Source organism: Onychomys torridus, chromosome 9 (assembly GCF_903995425.1).
Source record: "Onychomys torridus chromosome 9, mOncTor1.1, whole genome shotgun sequence".
Taxonomy (NCBI): Eukaryota; Metazoa; Chordata; class Mammalia; order Rodentia; family Cricetidae; genus Onychomys; species Onychomys torridus.
In genome coordinates this window covers 37,131,173-37,151,699 of record NC_050451.1, presented here as the reverse complement: position 1 = coordinate 37,151,699, position 20,527 = coordinate 37,131,173, and the positions used below count along the sequence as shown (strand labels likewise).

General features: G+C 47.2%; 1 protein-coding gene across 4 annotated transcripts in view; it reads right to left on the bottom strand.

The window, feature by feature from the left end:
- Nucleotides 1–10,939, bottom strand: part of Samd4a (sterile alpha motif domain containing 4A) — a 223,480-nt gene extending 212,541 nt beyond the window's left edge. The window contains exons 1-2 of one of the 4 annotated variants that reach the window (XM_036198739.1): nucleotides 10,616–10,939; nucleotides 8,595–9,224 (exon numbers count right to left, since the gene is read on the bottom strand). In XM_036198739.1, coding sequence (XP_036054632.1) covers nucleotides 8,595–8,790 — 196 coding nt within the window. In that variant the 5' untranslated portion in view covers nucleotides 8,791–9,224; nucleotides 10,616–10,939. Of the gene's footprint in view, nucleotides 1–8,594; nucleotides 9,668–9,943; nucleotides 9,965–10,615 lie in introns of those variants that run through there. The other 3 variants (XM_036198742.1, XM_036198741.1, XM_036198740.1) reach the window with 3 other exon arrangements.
- Between the last annotated feature and the right edge of the window lie 9,588 nt (nucleotides 10,940–20,527).

Genomic DNA, 20,527 nt, shown 5'->3' with positions numbered 1-20,527 from the left:
CACACTTGGATGAAGATGCTAGTGGCTAAATGACACTGGGTGGAATCAGACAAAGCAGAATAAGAAGTGAGCTTAGGAGAGTCTGATCCTAACCCTAGATCAGCTGCTCATGACTGTCAACCAAGGTCCTGCCTAGGAGCCTGGGGAAAGCAGTGTGTGGCCTCCGACTTTCAAACGTCCAGTAGGGCTGGGGCATCCATCCCCATAAACTTCCATGTCCGTTTACATGTGCAAATGAAAATTCTTGGGAGACACACCTGGAGCTTGATTGTGACTGCATCAAACTACCTCTCCACTTCCTGACCTCTGTAATACTGTGTTCTTTCTGCTCAGTCTGACCCACAGACCTCCAGCACCGACACTGCCAGGCAGAGCTCAGCTCAAATAAGAATCCAGCCTCACTGTGGACATCCTGAATTGGAGTTTCTGGATCAAGCCCCCAGAATGAATTTGTTTGTCTATGAAACTTGGAGAAAGATGAGCCTAAGCTGCTTCCTCTTTCAGTCAATGCTTGAGATGCTGTTGCTTAACGTGACATCCTAAACAAAGTTCCCTGCAAAAAGCATTACACTGTGAGGAACCAAGAGAACCATTAACATCTCAGACTTTCATGGACCTTCAGAGAGATTTTAAAAAAATATTAAAGAATCAGATGTTTTGTTTTCCAACATGTAAATGTCTTCGAAACTACAACTGCCTGGATTGACCCCAATATGTCTCATGCTTCTCTCTCTAACATGTTCATCTACTAACGGCTGTAATGCCTGCCCCTAATGTGATGCATACATGGAGCCTCCCTTTGTATGTGTGATTTCCCTGGTGAAATTGGCATCAGCCACACTAAAGAGACAGATGTCTTATGAGCATTGAAGCACACCTTCCAAATGTTATACATCTTGCACTACCCAAACCACTCAGCTCTTGCCCCTTCAGTCAAGTCCAGTTCGGTCCTATCAGTAGAATCATAACACAGAGTGACTGTTTATGGTCCGATTATTACGTCTGTGTTTGTTTCCCTCCAACTGAGTGGAAGCTCCTTAGATGAATTACTACCAGAGCTCCACTCCTTGGCAAAGTACCCAGGGCTTGGGGAGTTGGGGAGTTTGTGTGTCTTAAGAACCTGGCTCCACACTTTCTTACTGTGCATTCATCTCTTGGTACCACCCAAATAAATGGTCATATCCAGTGTGTAGAAGAAGACCCGGGACCATGTGGGCTTTATCCAGTAAACTAAGACCGTAAGACTGTATTACATGTTGATATTTGGAGTGGTAACACAATCCACAGACTGGCTTCTGAGACCCAAGGAGTCCCAGGCTCCTACAGAAGAGAAAGCCAGTTCTTGGGAGTTCCACACTGGCTCCGGGGTTTCAGGCTTCAGGACAGAGCCTGAATCTTGACTGGCATACTAAGAGAGAATGCTCACTCTAGTTCTGAAAGTTCTGCTTTCTTTAGGAGAATCCTGCCTCAGGCAGCTTCCACAGAAGCAAAAAATAGCTCAGAGGAGACGCCTGATTCGGCATCTTAATCTGTGACTGTGGAATGAGTTCTGTCAGGCCTCGGGAGAAGTGATTGGGGGGAATCAAAGGGCAGGGCCGGGCAACAAACTCAAGTAGTGATCATGTTAAGAAAACCAGCGCAAGGCCCTGGGTTCGATCCTCAGCTAAAAAAAAAAGAAAGAAAGAAAGAAAGAAAGAAAGAGAGAGAGAGAGAGAGAGGGAGGGAGGGAGGGAGGGAGGGAGGGAGGGAGGGAGGGAGGGAGGAAGGAAGGAAGGAAGAAAGAAAGAAAGAAAAGAAAAGAAAACCACAAAATTCTGAGCTCCCCATTTTGCCTGGCAAATAGGTGATATGGGCACTTTGCAGATGACTGAGGACCTTCCAACTCCTCTTATCCCTCGCCCCTTCTCTTCAGAATCACACCTCTGCAGGACTCTGGGAGCATAGGTTACTTCTCAGCCTGCCTAGCCTTCAGCTTCCCCTTGCTTGTTTATGAAGACATAAACAAGCCAACTGGACTGCTGTGAAGTCTATCTTGTGTTTGCTTTGATGAGCTGGATTATAACATTTCCTAGTTGCTGAAGCTGGTGGTCACCCACAGTAAATAACCAAACCCAAGTCATTCACAGCACAGGGCATGACCCATTTCACTGGCTACAATTCGCAGTTGTAACTTGCTGCACTATTCCAGACCATCCCAAGGATAAACGGCAATACCCTACCTGAACTGCATATCCTACAGAAGCCCTGTCTGTATATTCACTTAACCTAATGACTTCTCACATTCACCAACTGAAGAAAAAAAAAAAGGTCATTGGGAACATTAAGTCAGGGCTACAATTTTTGGAATAACCAAGCTAAAACATAGAAGCTGAGGCATGCTAGTCATGTCTTTCCAGTAGGCCCCAACCTCTTCTTGATAATTTTTAAATGCGAAGATCTCCACTGAGGAAAATACTACTACACCAGTTCCATATAATGACAGGCAAGTTCAAACCGGAAGGATACAACAGAGTCGTGTTGGGTCAGTAACAACGAACAATGACATTTATCACCATTATCACGAGAAAATTGAAGCTCTGAAATTAGCTTGGTAGTCTTGTTGGATGGATCTCAGATTTGCACTCCAAGAATCCTCTGTGACTTCTGCCTGCCTGCAGGTAGAGATGAGTGAGCTTGGGGACAATACCTTCCTCTTCTCTCTAGCTCAGTCCTTCTTTCTTCCCTTAACAGTGATGCTGACACCACCCACACCGCCCTGAGACAACTGTGCCAGAGGAAACTGTGCCTCTCTCCCTCACTTCTGTATACTGGGGGATGGGCATGTATTCCAGGTCAGCTTTTCCCCACAAGTCCAGCACTCACCACACACGTGCCCACATGTCACACTACTCATACCCACACATCATACACATTATACTACCTATGTTGTCCAATGCACCCACAAAGCACAATACTGTCACACATGCCATACATAATCCTATATACACCTCACATACCATACTACCTGTACTAAACATACCTACAGACCCATACTACTCACACCCATAGTGTATGCAGCATATATATCTGCACATACAACATACCCACATTCCTACATGGTAATCATACAACTCATACATCATACTACTCACACACATACAACATACATCCACCAGACACATTACACTACCCATACCACACATACAAACTCAAATGCCACACCATTTACACTCCACACCGTACATACACACACAACTATATACATGTCACACACATCATATGCCTACCACATACCCACCACAGACCAGTCATATACATCACATATACACTATACTATCAATATGCCATAACTCATACACCAGCTACACTACTGTGATACACCACATATATAATATCCACAAATGCCATATATCTGCATATGACATGCCACATGAACACACCACACACACTACACTGTCTATACCACATACAAATCCACATACCACAGTATTCACACCCACATGCCACGTATATACGTTGTACACACCACACAACCCACATAACATACAGACACACCCAACACATTATACAAATCTGCAATACTTGTACCACACACATCCCTCCCATCAGTGAGCCCCTTCGCTCTTCCTTCCCAGCATGTTCCCTGCATATGAGTTCACCAGGGCTTTCAGTCACTTCTGCAGAATGAACTCCAAATTCCTTGGCTGGCCACACCGTGCACACACACCACTTCCGTTTTTAGCTTCTGTGTCTTAGAGCTCAGCTACTCCACCTTCACGGTTCCCCGCCTGACCAGCACGGTTGTACAAATGCTGTCCTCTGGGCTTTGGAAGTACCACTTTGCCTCCTCATTGTAATCTTCTGGTTCCAGAACCAGTCCACAGTCACCATTCAAGATTCAACTTGACACATATTCAGCTCAATGAAGTCTTCTCCACCTCTGCCGGAGCAACTTGCTGCTCTGTTCACACTGCCCCTCAGTAGGGCTCCTTCCATGTGTTTTATAACCATATCCATGTTTCAGCACCTTCAGGGAAGTAGTTATACACTCAACCCTGAAAATATCTATCATGTACCAGGCACTGGAATGCAGTGGGTTACCATTGTATAACGCTGGGCCAGAGAAACAGCAGGCAATCAGAAAGTGTTTGTTGAGTGAATGAATGAACGAAAAAACTACAAATAATATCTTACACATCATCAAGAAAACCTCCTCTGCTGTTCTCTTCTTACTCCATCTGTGATCTAAAAAGTCAACTGAGGATAGAAAACAGCACACTGGTACTATGTGAACTCAAAGCCATAAAACGCACAGAACCAGCATCTCCACCAACTAATGACAGCAAAAGCACCTCGCTAGTGCCCTCCAACTTCCAGCCATTCTTGTCTCAAGTGTTCCCACTTTAGACAGTCCAGTCTCTGGTATTTAATTATAGGTAAGCAGCAATCTTTCTTTTTGACACTAACTTACTATAAACACACACAATTCCCTCAAAATACATGCTATTTGTGAGTTAAAAGTCCTCATGGATTAGCTTGTAGACCGTGATTTATCATACACTTTCCAATGACAAAATGTACAAATGACAATCAGTCATGAACAATGCCACATAATCTATTACTCTTTGCTATACTTTGAGTGCAGTTGTAGACTTTCTCTGCTGCCATTCTGCTAGAATCAAAGCACCTGCTAGTCCCAGAAACTGTTGCTATAAATGGAGACCAGCAAAGTCACAATGTGAACCTGGACTGGCTCACACTGAGCCCTTTTTTAAGGTCACGAGGGTTCTGGAAACAAGCTGTTACTTAGAGGGAACATGACCGCCATCCTTGACTAAGTCAGGAGTGCAGAGGCAAAAGAGTTGCACTAGCACAGGGGACCTGCATCAGTCAGTTTCTGTGACTGTAACCAGTGCCTGTGTGATCAACTTAGGAAGAGGAAAGGTTGGGGCTCATGGTGTTGGAGGTTTCAGTCCATGAACAGTTAGTTGGCCTTGTTGCCTTGGGACCACGGTATTACATCACAGCAAAGCAAAAGCATTCACCTCCTCAAGGTGAGAGAGCCAAAGAGATGAGGAAGGGGCAAACCCACTATTCTCTCCCAAGGGACACCCTCCATGATTTAGAGGCTCCCACCAGATCCCTCTTAGAGGTACCACCAAGTTGCAGAATTTCGAAGCTGGAAATCAAGGCTTTACCACATAGACCTTTAGGGACATTCCACATCAAAGCCACAGTAGGAACCGAGTCAACTACTCCCTTTGGATCTCTGATGGTTATAAACCCGAGGCAAAGAATAAATCAGTGAATCACTAGATTTGTTTTTCTTTTCTTTTTTCCCTTGTTTTTATAAGACAGGGTTTCTTTGTATAGCCTTGGTATCATGGGACTTGTTTTGTAGACACCTGAACTTACAGAGATCCACCTGCCTCTGCTTCCCAAGTGCTGGGATTAAAGGCGTGCACCACCACCACCCAGCCACTAGATTCCTAGTAAGGTTAAGGAAATGAAAAATTGGTGTTGAAGCACAACCCACAGATCTCCAATGAACCATGTTCAATGTGCAGCCTATTAAAGGTCAGTTCATAGTAATGCTTTTTTCCATGAGAATAAAATAAAGCCTCAGATACAAATTTGATCCTCATCTACCAAGTTTTTAAGTCACCAACCATGGAAAGAAATGTGCGTATATTTTAATTGCTGGTTACAAAATAAACGACACAGGGTGACTAGGGTATGGGAAATCTCAGCCACTCAATGAATGAGTCACTCTGCACAGCCTAGCTCTCTAAATTGCTGAAGCATACCAGAGCAGTTTGGAGGTTAATTACCTTGGGTGTAAATAGTCCCCATGTATACTGAACATTTTCTTGTCTTCTTAAAAAAATGTGTTTTAAAGACACCTTTTGATGCTTTGCTGCTATCACCAGGAGACAGCAATCAATCATTTATATTATTATATAGAGATGACCACAGAGCTAGTTACAAGTGCCTATCTTAGTGGTCCCAAGACTTCAAGGGTTTTGATCCAGTTCTTGAGTCTAGAGTCATACTTTTCTGTCTTTCCTAGGCGTTACTTGGAGTCACTCTTCACTGCTGGTTACAGAAGCTTCTCACCCTCTTCTAAATATGTAACTGTGTGGACTATTTTTTAAAATGTTTTAAGGGTTGAATGCACCTAGGGATGTAACCCAGTGTGATAGAGTGCTACACACACACACACACACACACACACACACACACACACACACACAAGGCCCTGAGTCCATTGTCCAACACCACATAAACCAGTGTGATGGCACACACCTCTGACCTTAGCCCTTGGAAAGATCAGGAGTTTGAGGTGCGAACATAGCAGGGTTGAGGCCAGGCTGGACTACATAAGGTCCTGAATCAGAAGAAAAAGGACGATATCTAGGAAAATAGTGTGTTCCGAGAATGTCGGGTTTTCTATGTATTTTATATCATCTTCTCTGGTTGCTAAGCAGATTCTTTTGCCCATTTCCTGGTCCTTGGCTAAGTTCCAGATAAGCAACAGGTTTGCTAGGACACATGTGGATATTCTTTATGTTCTCCACGCCCAGATTGTAAACCTCCCTGACAAATTGGCCACACAAAAGAAGAAGAGCAAAAGGCTTCCATGAAGGAAAAATATTTAGGTTGAAAGATTAATCCATAAGCAGGAAAATGATTCCTATCATATGTACTGGTTTCATATTTTATGTTCCTACATCCTTTAGACGCACAAATTGGTCAGTATTTTACTAGGTTTTTTTTAAGTTTAAGAGAGAAAAATTATCAAATGTGCCTCAAAAACAGAGAGAATTTCAATTATTTTTGTGTGTTAAATTATAAGATTTTTTAAAATGAAGCCATTTATTTTTAGTATCATACATTTAATTGCTTTACTTACTGGCTTGATGGCTACTATATCAGAAAAAATCCTCACCATTACTCAAAGGGAAAAAATGTTGCATCAATATCTGAATAGCATAAAGACAAATTATTGTTAGTTTAACCAGTCCCTGGGCTTCCTGAAGTCAACATTGGATACAAATGACTGTACTTAGATACTCTGCATTCTACAAAAGGAAAAGTTTACATAATCTTGTTTGTCAAACCCAAGGAAGCAAGCTGAAGCAGGTGAAAAGCTTTGCTTTGACATTGAGGACAGAAGCGAGGTGGACAGATCATCAGTTACCCTAGTCATACGTCTACACCCAGAGGAACGAGGTTGGCCTTCAGCTATTTATAAATGTAGCATTCAAGCTTGAGCAAGGGGGCCTAGCCGCTGTGCCCTTCTGAGTAGCTGATCTGGGCTGCCAGGCTGGGGCTGAGTGGAGTCTCAGGATGACCCTCCACACTTGGCAGTTCAGGACCCTTTGGATGCGGTCAGGAAAAGGGCCCGCAGGATCTCTCGCTCCACTTCCACCCTACGATTCTATATAAGGAAACATCCCATTCTAGTGCTTTCAGCATCGTAAGCGCTGTATCAGGCTGGAGGAATGAGGAAGCCACAAGCCCTCCTCTGTCTGTCCTAAAGGCTCACTCCCCTCAGCAACCTCCAACCCCCACGGCCCTGGGCTGGACCTTGTCAACAAATGGCAACCCAGCCCCCCCGGGAGTCTTGCAGACTCACAGCTAACATGGAGCAGCTGGAAGAGGACCCTGCGTTCTTTACTCTGCATAAACACTGGGGGCTCTGTTCACCCTCCTGCCGCAGCAGAAAGAACCAAAGAATTTCCCTGCCCCCCAAAAATATCGCAATCGCCGGGCTCTCCTACACCTCCCCCCACCCCCGGCCTCCCCTTACTCGAGATATAATTGGAATCTATCACCACCTATCACCACCCATAATGGCAGATGGCAAACCGCTGGACGTCCCGACTCTATTTACTTTCTGTAGTAGTTGCTGTGTCTGTAAATACTAAAAGGTTACTAAGAAACAATTCTGTTCTGTTCCTTAAAGTTTCCTCATAAAAGCCACACACTGTGGAGCCCAAGCCATGCCTGCTCTTCCCACAAGATCCCTTATCAATGCGGATAACGTCATGACCAATAAGTGTAGCCACATCACAGCCATGCTGCAAATGTCATTTTGACAGCCTATAGCGTCACCTACATATTACTCGGAAGACAACCCTCTAAAACCGTGCTATCCGTAGGGGTTGGAAGAGAAGGAATAATAAAATTTAATTTTCAGGTATTCTTACAGCCTGTCTGAGCTCGGCGACTGGAGGGGCAGTCCCGAGCTTCCTGGTGTATTGCTGAAAGCCAGCGAGCCACGTTACCCGAAAGGAGCGCGAAGGGGGGTCGGGGGGGGGGAGGCAGAAAATCCAGACTCTACGTGACCTGACTTACTTATTTCCAAGGAAAGCGCAGGAGAGAAAAATCAATCATTCCTGCTACCGTAGCTACCACACGGAATGGACTAAGGAGTTCACAATGGGCAAAGCCCCAAAGCGGACAGAGGAGGTGAAGAGGGAGCGGGTGCGAGGCTGATGCCCCCCGGGGGCCTGTGAGGTTGAGGTCCCCGCGGAGAGGAGGCTGGGGGGCGGGGCCCGGGCCGGAGGCGGGGAGTCTGGATTCCCGGGGAGCCGCGGCCACGCACTTACCCGGGCTGTTGGCCTCTCCTTCCAGGACGTGCAGCTCGGCGCAGTCGGCCAGCGAGTGCTCCAGGCAGAGCTGGAGGAAGCGGGCCTGGGTCTGGCTCACGCGCTTGAGCAGCGACAGCAGCGCAACAGTCTGCTCGCACTCGTTCCAGCCCTTAAACCAGCCCGCCAGCACCCCGACCTGGTCGCGAAACATCATGGTTAGGGGGCTGCCCTCCGTCTACGAAGCCTCTCGGCGCCCCTGCCCGCCCCAAAGTTTGGCGGAGCCGCAGCCCCGCGGCCTCCCGAGACGCGTTCCGGTTCCAAGGTCTCCTGTGCCCGGACGCTGCAGGTACTGACTCGGCTCCTGCCTCTCTCTCTCTCTCTCTCTCTCTCTCTCTGTGTCGGTTCAGTTATGTTCCGGTGGTTCTGGCTGATTCCTCAGAGACGGTGACAGACGGTAGCACAGAGATGTTTCTCTTGTAAAAAACAGCGATTGAAAATATAAATCCCTCACAAGGCACAAAACTGAATGAAGAATGCTCTTTCCCCTTTTCTCGTAGCTTCAGGATGGTGATTTCCGGCGTCCCGGGGTCTCCTCCCCGCTGGGCGGCAGCTCGGACCCTTCACACCCGCATTCCCAAGCGGCGATCACTACAGAAAGGACAGAAAGAGCTGCAGTGAGACCTCTGCCCCCCGGAGGAGAGCGTCTAGGGGGACCCCAGATCAGAGGGAGCCCGGTGGGGGCGAGTGTGTGGAAGCCAAGGTTGGTGGCGTCCCGCGGAGGCAAGTCCCCCAAATTCCAGCCGGCCCCTCCACACTCGGATGCGCAAGCTGAGCTATAGCACAGCTTCCTTCCCAGGTGCGGGAGGAGACCCCGCGGCTTCCTGTTGCTGCGGCTGTGACCCGCTAGTGCTCCCTTGCACGCCCCACCCGGGGTGGCCTCCAGGGCTGTGTCTGCGAATGCCAGCACCAGCAACAGATCCTCCCCGCGCTGAAAACTTGCAATGCGGCTGCGAAGGGGCGCGGGGGTGGGGTGGGGGCTAATGCAAAGCAGAGGCGGTGACAGAGGCAGCCAGGGTTCCAGCCTCCTCCTCCTCCTCCTCCTCCTCCTCCTCCTCCTCTCCTCCTCTTCCTCCTCCCTCTCTCCTCCTCCCTCCTCCAATTCCTCCCCTCCTTCCCTCCCTCCTCCTCCTCCTCCTCCTCCTCCTCCTCCTCCTCCTCCTCCTCCTCCTCCTCCTTCGGGAGAAGCAGCCGTACGGCTGCAGCTCCATCTACAGCAACAGCCAGCATCTCCACCGCCAGGCTCCCCTCTGGATTTAGGCCGTGAGCAGCCGCTGCGACAGCTCGAGACAAAAATAAACTCTCCCTACCCAAAGCTCAGCAAAGCTCAGTCGGAGCTCTCACTCCCTAGCGCCGCTCCAGCCCACCGGGGAGGTTCCCCCCCACACACACACACCCGGCCTGCTTGGCCCGCAGCAATCAGATGTGTGTGTGTGTGTGTGTGTGTGTGTGTGTGTGTGTGTGTATATACGCGCGCGCGCGCGTGTGATTTAGGCATCCTGCCCCCCCTCCTCGGTCCCCGCTGCAGCCTGCTGGCTGGAGTATCCTCGCCGGTGGGGTCCCAGGCCCAAGGCAATGCAGTTGTGGGAGCACGCCTTGCTTGGGGACCGTGGTAGCCTGTAGTACGGCTTTCCCCGAGCGGCAGGGCGGTCCCTGTGGGGAATGCAGATTCCTCCCTCTGGCACACGCCCCCTCCCGCCCCCCTACTCCCCCCCCCCCCACCGCGCGCGCAAGGACCTCAAAGAAGAAAGTTAGGTTTGGGGGCTCTATCGTCCCATCCCAGTTCTGGTGGCGCAGCAAGGAGGAAAGACTAAACGCCCGGCCCTGTGTGGGGCCGCTCCCTTCCAACATCTGACGCCTGGAAGTTCTGGGTGGGAGCGCGAACCCCCCACCCCCACCCCGCGCGCGCCCCGGTTAGGGTCGAAGGGACCGCGGAGCGCCTTGCCGGGGGCGGGCGGAGGTGCAGCAGAAGGGACGCTCACCTCTACGCGGCTCATCCCTGCGGCTTGGGGCCCTGCGCGCGGGTCCAGAGCCGTGGCAGCAATCAGCGGGGTTGGGGGCGCTCGGAGCGCGGGCTGCGGGCCATGCCGTCGGGGCTGGCGGCGCGCGGTGAGTACAGCGCTGCGGGTTCGGGGCGCTAGCGCAGCCGCTGCTGCTGCCTCCAGTGTCGGCTCGCGAAGGACTGAGCCGCCCGGAGCTCCCCACATGCTACTGATTAACATACACCATTACATCATGGGCTTGGCAGGGAGCGCCCGAGCGGGGGGGAGAGGAACCCGGGCGGCGGCGGCTGCACGCGGGGGAGTCGGGGGAGGATCCCCGGGCCCGGCGGGCGGCGGGCTGGGGGGGAGGGACGGATTCCTAAGCCGGGACCGTAGAGGAGAAGGGAGCCAAGTGGGAGGAGCGGAAGAGCACAGATTGGAGGATCTGAGAAGCGAAGCACAGAAGTTTGGAGAAGGGGAGGGGTCCGGGCGAATTCCTCCCCGCTGCCACCCGCGTGTTCTACAGCGGCCCGAGCACCGGAGACGCCAGAGCTGGAGCAGAAAGGGGACCCGGACCGAGCTGGAGCTGGGACGGTGCTGCCACCCGCTGCTCGCCCTTGGGAATGTGGCTCTCCAGATCCAGTGACCCTTTAGCCCTCCTGAGACCGGTGGGTGGCTGACCGGTGTGGACCATGGACAGCCAGAGTCACTGCTGCAGGGGGCTTGGACGGGTTCCTGGGGTCTGGAATGCGTAAAGTGGCAGAGGGCGGCGGAGGACACGGCGCAGGGCTGGACGTGCCTAGCCGCAGGGCTCCACGCGGCCCTTGTCGCAGAGAAGCCAGCTGTGCCTGGTCGACTACCCTCGGCCGAAGTCGGGCGCTGGATGCCGTTTGCTTTGCGGTCTCCCGGCCTCGCTCTCCGGGAGAAGGCCGACTTCAGCAGCCCTATCCCAAGCTATGCCTGGCGTGCGACTGTGGCTCATGGCCTGGAGCTGTGGCCGGAGACGCCCTGGGCGACAGAGAGGCGGGGCAAGACCACCTGTCAGAGCCGCGGGGTTGGGGTGGGGAGGTGCAGCCTTCACCTGCGCCTGCAGCGGGCGGGGCCCTCGGCTGGGCCTGCGTTTATCGCTGGAAGTTCTGGGATACTGCACAGAGTCACCTACTGCAAAGTGCCCGGGTCAGTCTCCCACATGCAGGGTTAGCTTAAAACACCCCAAAACCTAAACATCTCCGCACCTTCTAATGTGAGTGTTCACAAAGAGGACTCGGCCCTAATCCAGCCTGTTTTTAGAGTAAATGCCGATCCCTAGAACTTGTTTTCCAGAGACTTGGGGCGCATTTTTAAAAGAAGGTTGGGAAAACAAACGTGGGCCCCATATCCCGCCTGCTCTGCTCTGGCTAGCACAGTTTCTGAAGGTGTATCCGAGAGCTTATTCCTCCATCCTTCAGCTCCCGCGCTTGCATCATGATTTCCAACCCTGTATTAGTCCCTCCTCGGCTTTCGTTTCTGTCGTGAGGAGGTCCCGTCAGAGTGACAGCACCTACCATCTGTTATGGTATTGAAAGGGCTCGTGGGGCGGCATAATGTTTGCCAATGTTTCCATCACAACTGAGTTAGTGAATTTTTAGAAGTTCATTGTTAACCACCCAGGGGAGGTATCTGCATAATTTGATGAGAAGTTTGCTCTATTTGGGAAACATTCATCCCGGAGTCAGTGTTTGGCTCCTGATTTGTTTTACTATCGTAGAAGCAGAAAAACTATAAAACTTTTTATCCCGCATGCCAACTCCTTGGTAGTAAGTACTTCTGGTAGGAAATGGGGAAGACGATGAGAGATGGGACCACGTGGTGCTAACTCGGCCAAGGCAAAGACGATCCTCATCTGGGGCTTTTAGACGTCCCCGGAGTGATTTTTTTTTTTTTTTTCCTTTTGGTAAGGAAACCAGAGATACACCAATAACGTAATTACTGTCAGCTGCCACTTAAACAAGGAGAGGAAGGCAGGGGGGGGGGGCGGGCGGGGGTGGCGTGGCAAACACTGGAAAAAAGAAAATGGTGCCATCTACCGGACAAGTGTAGTTCTTACAGCAGCCTTTGACCTGGGAACCCATGTCTTCGCTAGTCTTTGAAGTCTTGCTGTTCAACATTATTTTGCATTTTTCCTCCTCCTGGGGAGAACTTGGAAAGGGAAGAAACTGGTGTTTGATTAGCAAATAATATTCCTGGTCAACAACTCACGTGTTCAAGTGTTTGAAAGATTACTGATTCCAGAAAGGTCAGTTCCACATTTATAAGTGCTGAAGAGGATTTCTAAGTATTGTTTTACTACAGGTATCCTTGAGGAGCCCGTGTTTATGTATTTTCGATTCAAACTTCTTCTAGACGGTTCAGTGGGTAAGCATGAGGACCTGAGTTTGAATCCCCAGAGCCCACTGAAGAGCCCCGAGAGGCCTTGGAGACAAGGGGGTCTTGGAGGCCTGCTGAGAAGCCAGTCTGGCCAAGACAGTGCGCTGCGCCAGACTCAGAGAAAGGCCCTGTCTTTCCAAATAAGGTGGGGAGCAAGAGAATACACAGCAGGGTTCAAGGGGAGGAGGGACTAGAAACGTAGGCATAGAAATACCAGCGTTAGAGCTGTTTACTTCGTGAATTAGGAAACATCGAAAAGCCTCTGCATAAAGCTATATGGCAATCCCTCTTTCCACTCAACCATTCAATAAATCTGTATGGAACACTGATTCTCAAGAACAAGTGTCAGGTCCTCAAGAGGAAACGCTAAAGTCAGAAGGCCTCTTCATCCAACATGGAAGCTCATGAGACACAGGATTATTTACTTTATGAAGAGATACATAAATAAAATCTGTGTTGCTCAAATTATGTAATTATTTACTATATTAAGAAAACATAAATAAATATTCATTATATATAGGCATCATAGGAAAATGTGTGATAGTACCCTAAAGTGTGATTTTGTTCCCCAGCATGGTAGAATTTTCGTCTTGTTACCTTGTCTTTTCTACAATGAATTTAAAAATGAAAACAAAGTTCTGCATGAGCTCACGACTGCAGCCCCAAAGTTAGAAGACATCCTGAAGAAACTGTCGTGCAGGCAATGTCCATGTAGAGCACAGTCCTGCAGATGAAAGGGCCTAAGCTTGATCCTAGCATCACAGAAGGCACAGTATTATAAAACCTAGGTCTGCCCCTCCCGGGAACTGGTGGTGAGTCTCTTCTGCTTCTTCCTTTAGTCTTGTCCTAGCATCCGGACCCCCAAACTCCCTGCCTCAGCTCTTAGCTTCCCTGACAGTTCAGACATTCACACTTCAGATTCTTCATGTTGGTATATAAAGACTCCAGATTTTGAGCATTTTCTGCTCCTCTGGGCTTCTAATTTACCACTCAGTCACTAATTTATTCAACAAGAAGCTGTTATCAAATACAAGGCATCTATGCTGGGCAAAGTAGGAGAGGCATTGATCTTCTGACCCTCTAACTGAAAGACTGAAGTATCTTTGTGATATACATGTACAGATGCACACACACACACACACACACACACACACACACACACACACACACACACACTGCCATATCAAGTGGGTTGGGTCAAGGCAAGATTCAGAGTTGAGAAAACCCAAAAGAGGCAGGCTTTCTGCCAGGAAATGAAGAAGGACACCTTCAGAGTCTGAGCCAGTATTATTGGGATGAATAGTATTAGCCAAAACACTGATGGCATCCAGTGGCAGGTGAATGTATAGAGACTGTTTACATCCACATGGCATCTGGGGAACTCCATGCTTGTGTGTTTTAAGTCCACATTTATTTTGGCAGTGATAGGTAAATCCAGGAGAGAGAAGGCACTCCTCCATGTTGGATGTCAGTGGCAAGTAGCCCACAATATCTAAGTTAGGAATATCCTTTTTTGATTACCTGGTAATATACCATTACCTGGTAAAAAACACCATTAGTGTAATGCAAACAGTATTAAAGTATAAGATAAGCAAAAAAAAAAAAAAAAAAAAAAAAAAAAATGTAATGAGTCTTTGTCCCACCAGCCAGCTCCCAAATAATGACATGAAGCCTTAATATCAGCCTTAACTTAGGCTTGTCCCACTAGCTCTTATAACTTAAATTAGCCCATTTTTTTTTTAAATTAATCTATGTTCTACTATGTGGCCTTTACCTCTCTCCCATTCAAGTGTCAGACTTGTTCCTCTTTTCCACAGCCTCTCTGCCTCTCTTCTTCCCAGAGTCCTCTCTATGCCCGGAAGCCCCAACTATACCTCCTGCCTAACTATTGGCCATTTAGCTCTTTATTAAACCAATCAGAAGGTGTCTTGGCAAAGACACATCTTCACAGTGTACAAAAAGATTATTCCATGCTCATGAATAATGTTTATTTCAGTGTCATTTGAAATAGCAAAAACAGAATAGAACCATGGGTCAGTAAACTATCAAACTTTTACACCCATGCACCTGTTTCAAAAGTAAGTTACATGAGGACAGTGCTTCCAAATACAACAGATTAATGGACACATAGAATAGATATGTAAATTAACGTGATAAAAATATAGCTGTGGCGGTTTGAATGTGATTGGCCCCTATAATCTCATAGGGAGTGGCACTATTAGGAGGTGTGGCTTTGTTAGAATGGGTGTGGTCTTGTTGGAGGAAATGTGTCACTGTAGGGGTGGGCTTTGAGGTTTCCTATACTCAGGATACCACCCAGTGTCCCAGCTAACTTCCTGTTTCCTGCAAGATGTAGTACTCTCAGCTACTATTTCAACACCACATCTACCTGCACATCACCATGCTCTCCACCATAGTAAAAATGGACTGAACCTCCGAAACTGTAAGCAAGTCATCCCAAGTAAATTTTTTCCTTATAAGAGTTGCCATGGTCATGGTGTCTCTTTACAGAAATATAAACCCTAACTAAGACAATTGCCAAAAATTAAGTATAGAAATGGGTGGTGAGTACCATTTAATTCTTACAACTTTTCTGTGTTTAGAAATGTTTATAGTAAGTGATTAAAAAGGGAATAAGTCAATAGGATAAAAATAGCCTAGAAAAATCATGTTCCAAAATCTATCCTATAATTCTAGTTTTGTGATTAGGAAAGTCATCTTACAGTTTCAGAGGTTCAGTCCATTTTCACCATGGTGGGGAGCATGCTGGTGTGCAGGTAGATGTGGTATTGGAAGAGTAGCTGAGAGTACTACATCTCAAGGGTCTGGAGAAATGGTTCAGCAGTTAAGAACAACAGGCTGCATTCCCAGAAGACCTGGGTTCAATTCCCAGCACCCACATGTCAGCTCACAACTGTCTATAATTTCAAGATCCAACACCTTCACACAGACATACATTCAGGCAAAACACCAATGCACATAAAATAAAAATAAATTAATTTTAAAAAGGCATCTCAGCAGGGTGGCAATGGTGCATGCACCAAAAACTACATGGAGAGGGACTGGAGAGATGGCTCAGAGGTTAAGAGCACTGACTGCTCTTCCAGAGGTCCTGAGTTCAATTCCCAGCACCCACATGGTGGCTCACAACCATCTGTAATGAGATCTGCTGCCCTCTTCTGGCCTTTAGTCATACCTGCTGTATACATAAATAAATATACCTTAAAAAAAAAAAAAAACTACACGGAGAAATCCTGTCTTGAGGGAAAAAAAAAGTCATCTCAAATATATAAAGAATGTTAAACTTTTTTTTGGGGGGGGGGGTGTTTCAAGATAGGATTTCTCTGTGTAGCCCTGGCTGTCCTGGAACTTGCTCTGTAGACCAGGCAGGCCTCGAACTCACAGAAATCCTTTTGCCTCTGCCTCTCAAGGGCTGAGATTAAAGGTGAGCACCACTACTGTCTGGTGTTAAAGAAAATGTTCTGCCATTTGTGTCAGGAAAATTCAGAACCACTTTGAGATTCTGTCACCCCAAGCTGTGATCAAGAAAACTGACACATACTGCCCAGAGAGGCACTGGAGTAAGAGGAACTTTGATGCAGTGTTGGTAGGGGATTAACTATTAACCACTATGGAAGTTGAACTGGAAGTCTTTTGAAGTGGAAAAAATAACTACCATGTGACTCGGCTACACCACTTCTGCGCCTATCCCTAAAAACGGCATCCTAACACCGAGATGCCCACACAAACTGCCCTGTTGATAATAGCAGGGGGATGGAGGCAGCCTAGTTGTTTTTCAGCTGATGGCTGGATAAGCGAAGCAGGAATTTTATTTAGTGATTAAGAGAAATGAAGCAGTGAAATCTACAGACGTAATTGCTGGAACAGGAAAGGCTCATAGTAAGTCAGGTGAACTAGTCTCAGAAAAGCACAAACTGTCCCTTGTACCATGAAAGTGGAAAAGAACTGGGGATGGAGAGGAGCCCAAGGGAGGCAGCAGGGGAAGAAGAGGGAAAAAAGAAACAACCGAAACAACGTTTTGAAAAGTGCTGTCTTATACAGGTTTCCATTGCTGTGAAGAGACACCATGACCACAGCAACTCTTAGAAAGAAAACCATTTAATTGGGGTGGCTTGCTTACAATTTCAGAGGTTCAGACCATGATCGTCATGGTGAGGAGCATGGTGGTGTGCAGGCAGATGTGGTGCTGGCTACATCTTGATCAGAAGGCAAGAGGAAGTGGTCTTAGTGTCACACTGAGTGAAATGTGAGCAAAAGAGACCTTAAAGCCCTCACTTCCTTCAAAGAGACCACACCTACTCCCCAAGGTCATACCACCTAATAGTGCCACTCCCTCTGGGGGCCATTTTCTTTCAAATCGCCACAAATACTATAATGAGAATTAAATTTCTGTAAGGTAATAGAAAATTTAGGAAGAGAGAACATCAGCTCTAGACTGGGAATCCCACCTTGGATCCCAGCCCCATCACTTACTAGCATGGTGGCTTCATAGGAGTCATTTCCTAACCTGAGCCTCATTTTTATTGGCAATAATCAGTCTCATTGTCATTATATTGTCACTATGACTAATAAATACCTCAGTATAGCTACATTTCCTAAAATGATGCCTAGAAAATGCTATCATTAATTATCATTGCTTGAAATAGGGTGAATGGATTGAGAGGAGCAAGCAAATGTGTGTCTCTCTCCATCAGAAATATGTGTGTGGACTGGAGAGAGAGAAGCGTGATGCAGAGTAGTGTATTTTTGTGTGTTTGTTTTAATGTTGGATGCAACTGTATGAAGAAAAATCAGAGACCTCCATAAACAGGGACAAGCTCCAAGATAGTTGACCCGCAGGCATAGTAAATTAAAAGAGACAAAAGGCTCATAGCAACCATGGGCAGCGTGTTCTCCTTTTGTTGCATTCAGATTTACAAAAATAGCTACGAAAGACATTTTGGGGGCAAGTGGGAAATTCTGAGCATAGGCTGAGAACTAGCTCCGTTAAGACACTGTTCTTGGTTTCATTGACTGTGGCCATGGCACTGTGCCTATAGAGAACATCTCTGCATCTGTTAAGGAATGTCATGCTGAGGTGAGGGTGAAGGGGCATGATGTTTGTCTCAAGAAATAAAGATGGAAGTGATGGAGAAAAGATACCTTACATCACCCTCCAGTCTATACACAGAGGCACACCCACATGCACAAATGCACACACCCACTCACTAATAAGTACCCACGCTATACTCGAAAAGTATTGTCAAAGGTCCCAGGAGGTGGCTCAGCAGATAAAGCAAGACCTGACTTCAGATCTCTAGCACCATGTCAAGGAGCTGGGTGAAACGATGTGTGTTTGTAATCTCAGCGCTGAGGATTGTGAAGGCAGAAACAGGAGGATCCCAGTGGGTATCCCTGGCCAGCCAGCCTTGCCTGTTGTGAGCTTTATGTTCAATAAGAGATGCTGGGTTTAAAAAACAAAACAAAACAAAACAAAAAAAAAGCTAAGGTGGAAATGAACAGAAGAAGATACCCAACACTGACCCCTCTGACCTCCACACAGATGTGCATACACAGGCATAAACCATTTACACAGAATAAAAAATGTGTGTGGCTGGGCATGTCAGCACATTCCTTTTATCTCTATGCTCTAGAAGCAGAGGCAGGCAGATCTCTGCAAGTTTGAGGTCAGCCTGGTCAACAGAGCAAGTTCCAAGCCAGTCAGACCTGCATAGTGAAACTCTACCTCAAAAAAGAAAAAAAAAAAAGTATGTATGGTATGCCTGTGTATAATTAGAAATAATTATGAGCTGGGGATATAGCTCAGTTGGAAGAGTGCTCCCTAGTGTGCACAAAGCTCAGTTCTCAGCACTACATAAGCCAGGAAGGGTGGTACATGACTTTAATTCCAGCACTTGTGAAGTAAAGGCCCCAAATCAGGAGTTCGATGTCACCTTCAGATATATAGCAAATTTTTGAGTTCTCGAGTTTATGGCTAGCCTGTGCTATAAGAACCTCAGTCAATAATAATAATAGCAGTAGCAGCAGTAGCAGCAGTAGCAATGCTTCTTCTCCTGAGCTTGTTAAGAGGTCTGAGAACTGGTGCAGTACTTGGGACTCAATGGATACTTCATAAATAGTAAATTTCCTTCTTCCACATGCATTAGAGTGCGTGATTTGGCTGGTATCCAATTTAGGTCGACGTCACAGGCTTTCCACCCTTGGATCAGGGTGTCAGGGCCTGCCAAGGGATTCAGAAAACTGCTACTAGACAGATGTAGGCAGGCCAAATCAGAAGCCAGCTCTGCTAAGTCAGAAACAATGAAAGGAGGGTAGGTAAGTCCAGGGGCTTGGGCTAAGCTGAGCTCAGAACATCTCAGTTATCACCAAGGTGGGCACTCCACTGAAAAGCCTGTGTTCTGTTAGGCCAGAGCAATATAGTGGGTGCCTGAAGCCATTTCCTGAATCACTTGCATATTTTTACACCAATGGGATCATGGCCTTTTGATTCTAAACCAAATCAGTCCTCAGGGACATTGGCTGGGGAGTCTCTAGGAATCTGTTTACATTCTTTTTTTTTTTCCAAGACAGGATCTCACTATGTAGCCCTGCAGGGCTGGCCTGAAACTTGCTATATAGACTAGGCTGGCTTCAGACTCACAGAGATCTGGTTTCTTCTGTCTTCCCAGTGCCAGGATTAAAGGCACATACCACACCCAGCCCCTGCTTACGTTGTTTATGAAAGTTCTTAGCACAGAGTAGTTTCCAATCTTCTTCAGTTTCTCAGCTTGAGATTTCCTCCAGATGAAAGACTCCTTGAAACCAGTGTGAACAGCTATGATTATGCCTGGGATATCAAAGTAGGATGTGGGTTGGGGAACATCAACTCAATACAGGAAAAAAAATCTCAACCTTTTTATTATGCTAACATATGTGCCCTCCTTTAACATTTGAGGTTTTTTTTGTTTTGTTTTGTTTTTGAAGATAGGGTGTTATGGAGTATTAGCTGAAGATGTGTTACATTCATTTATGCTGTGGATTTGTTTAACGATGCAAAGATGTGTTGCATTCTTTTATGTTGCATTTGTTTAACTCTGTGAAGCTGCGTTACTGTGCCTGCTTAAAATACCTGATTGGTCTAATAAGCAGCTGAATGGCCAATAGCTAGGCAGGAGAAAGGATAGGTGGGGCTGGCAGGAAAAGAGAATAAATAGGAGGAGAAAAGGAAGGAGAGGGAGGATCAAGAAAACGAGGAGAGAGGATGCCAGGGGCCAGCCACACAGCCAGCTATGATGTAAGAAGGAAAGAAAGGTATATAGAATAGAGAAAGGTAAAAGCCTAGAGACAAAAGGTAAATGGGATAATTTAAGAAAAGCTGGCTAGAAATAAGCCAAGCTAAGGCCGAGCATTCATAGGAAAGAATAAGTCTCTGTGTATTTATTTGGGAGCTGGGTGGCAGGCCCCCAAAGAACAAAAAGTAAAAAAGCCAACTACAACAGGGTTTCT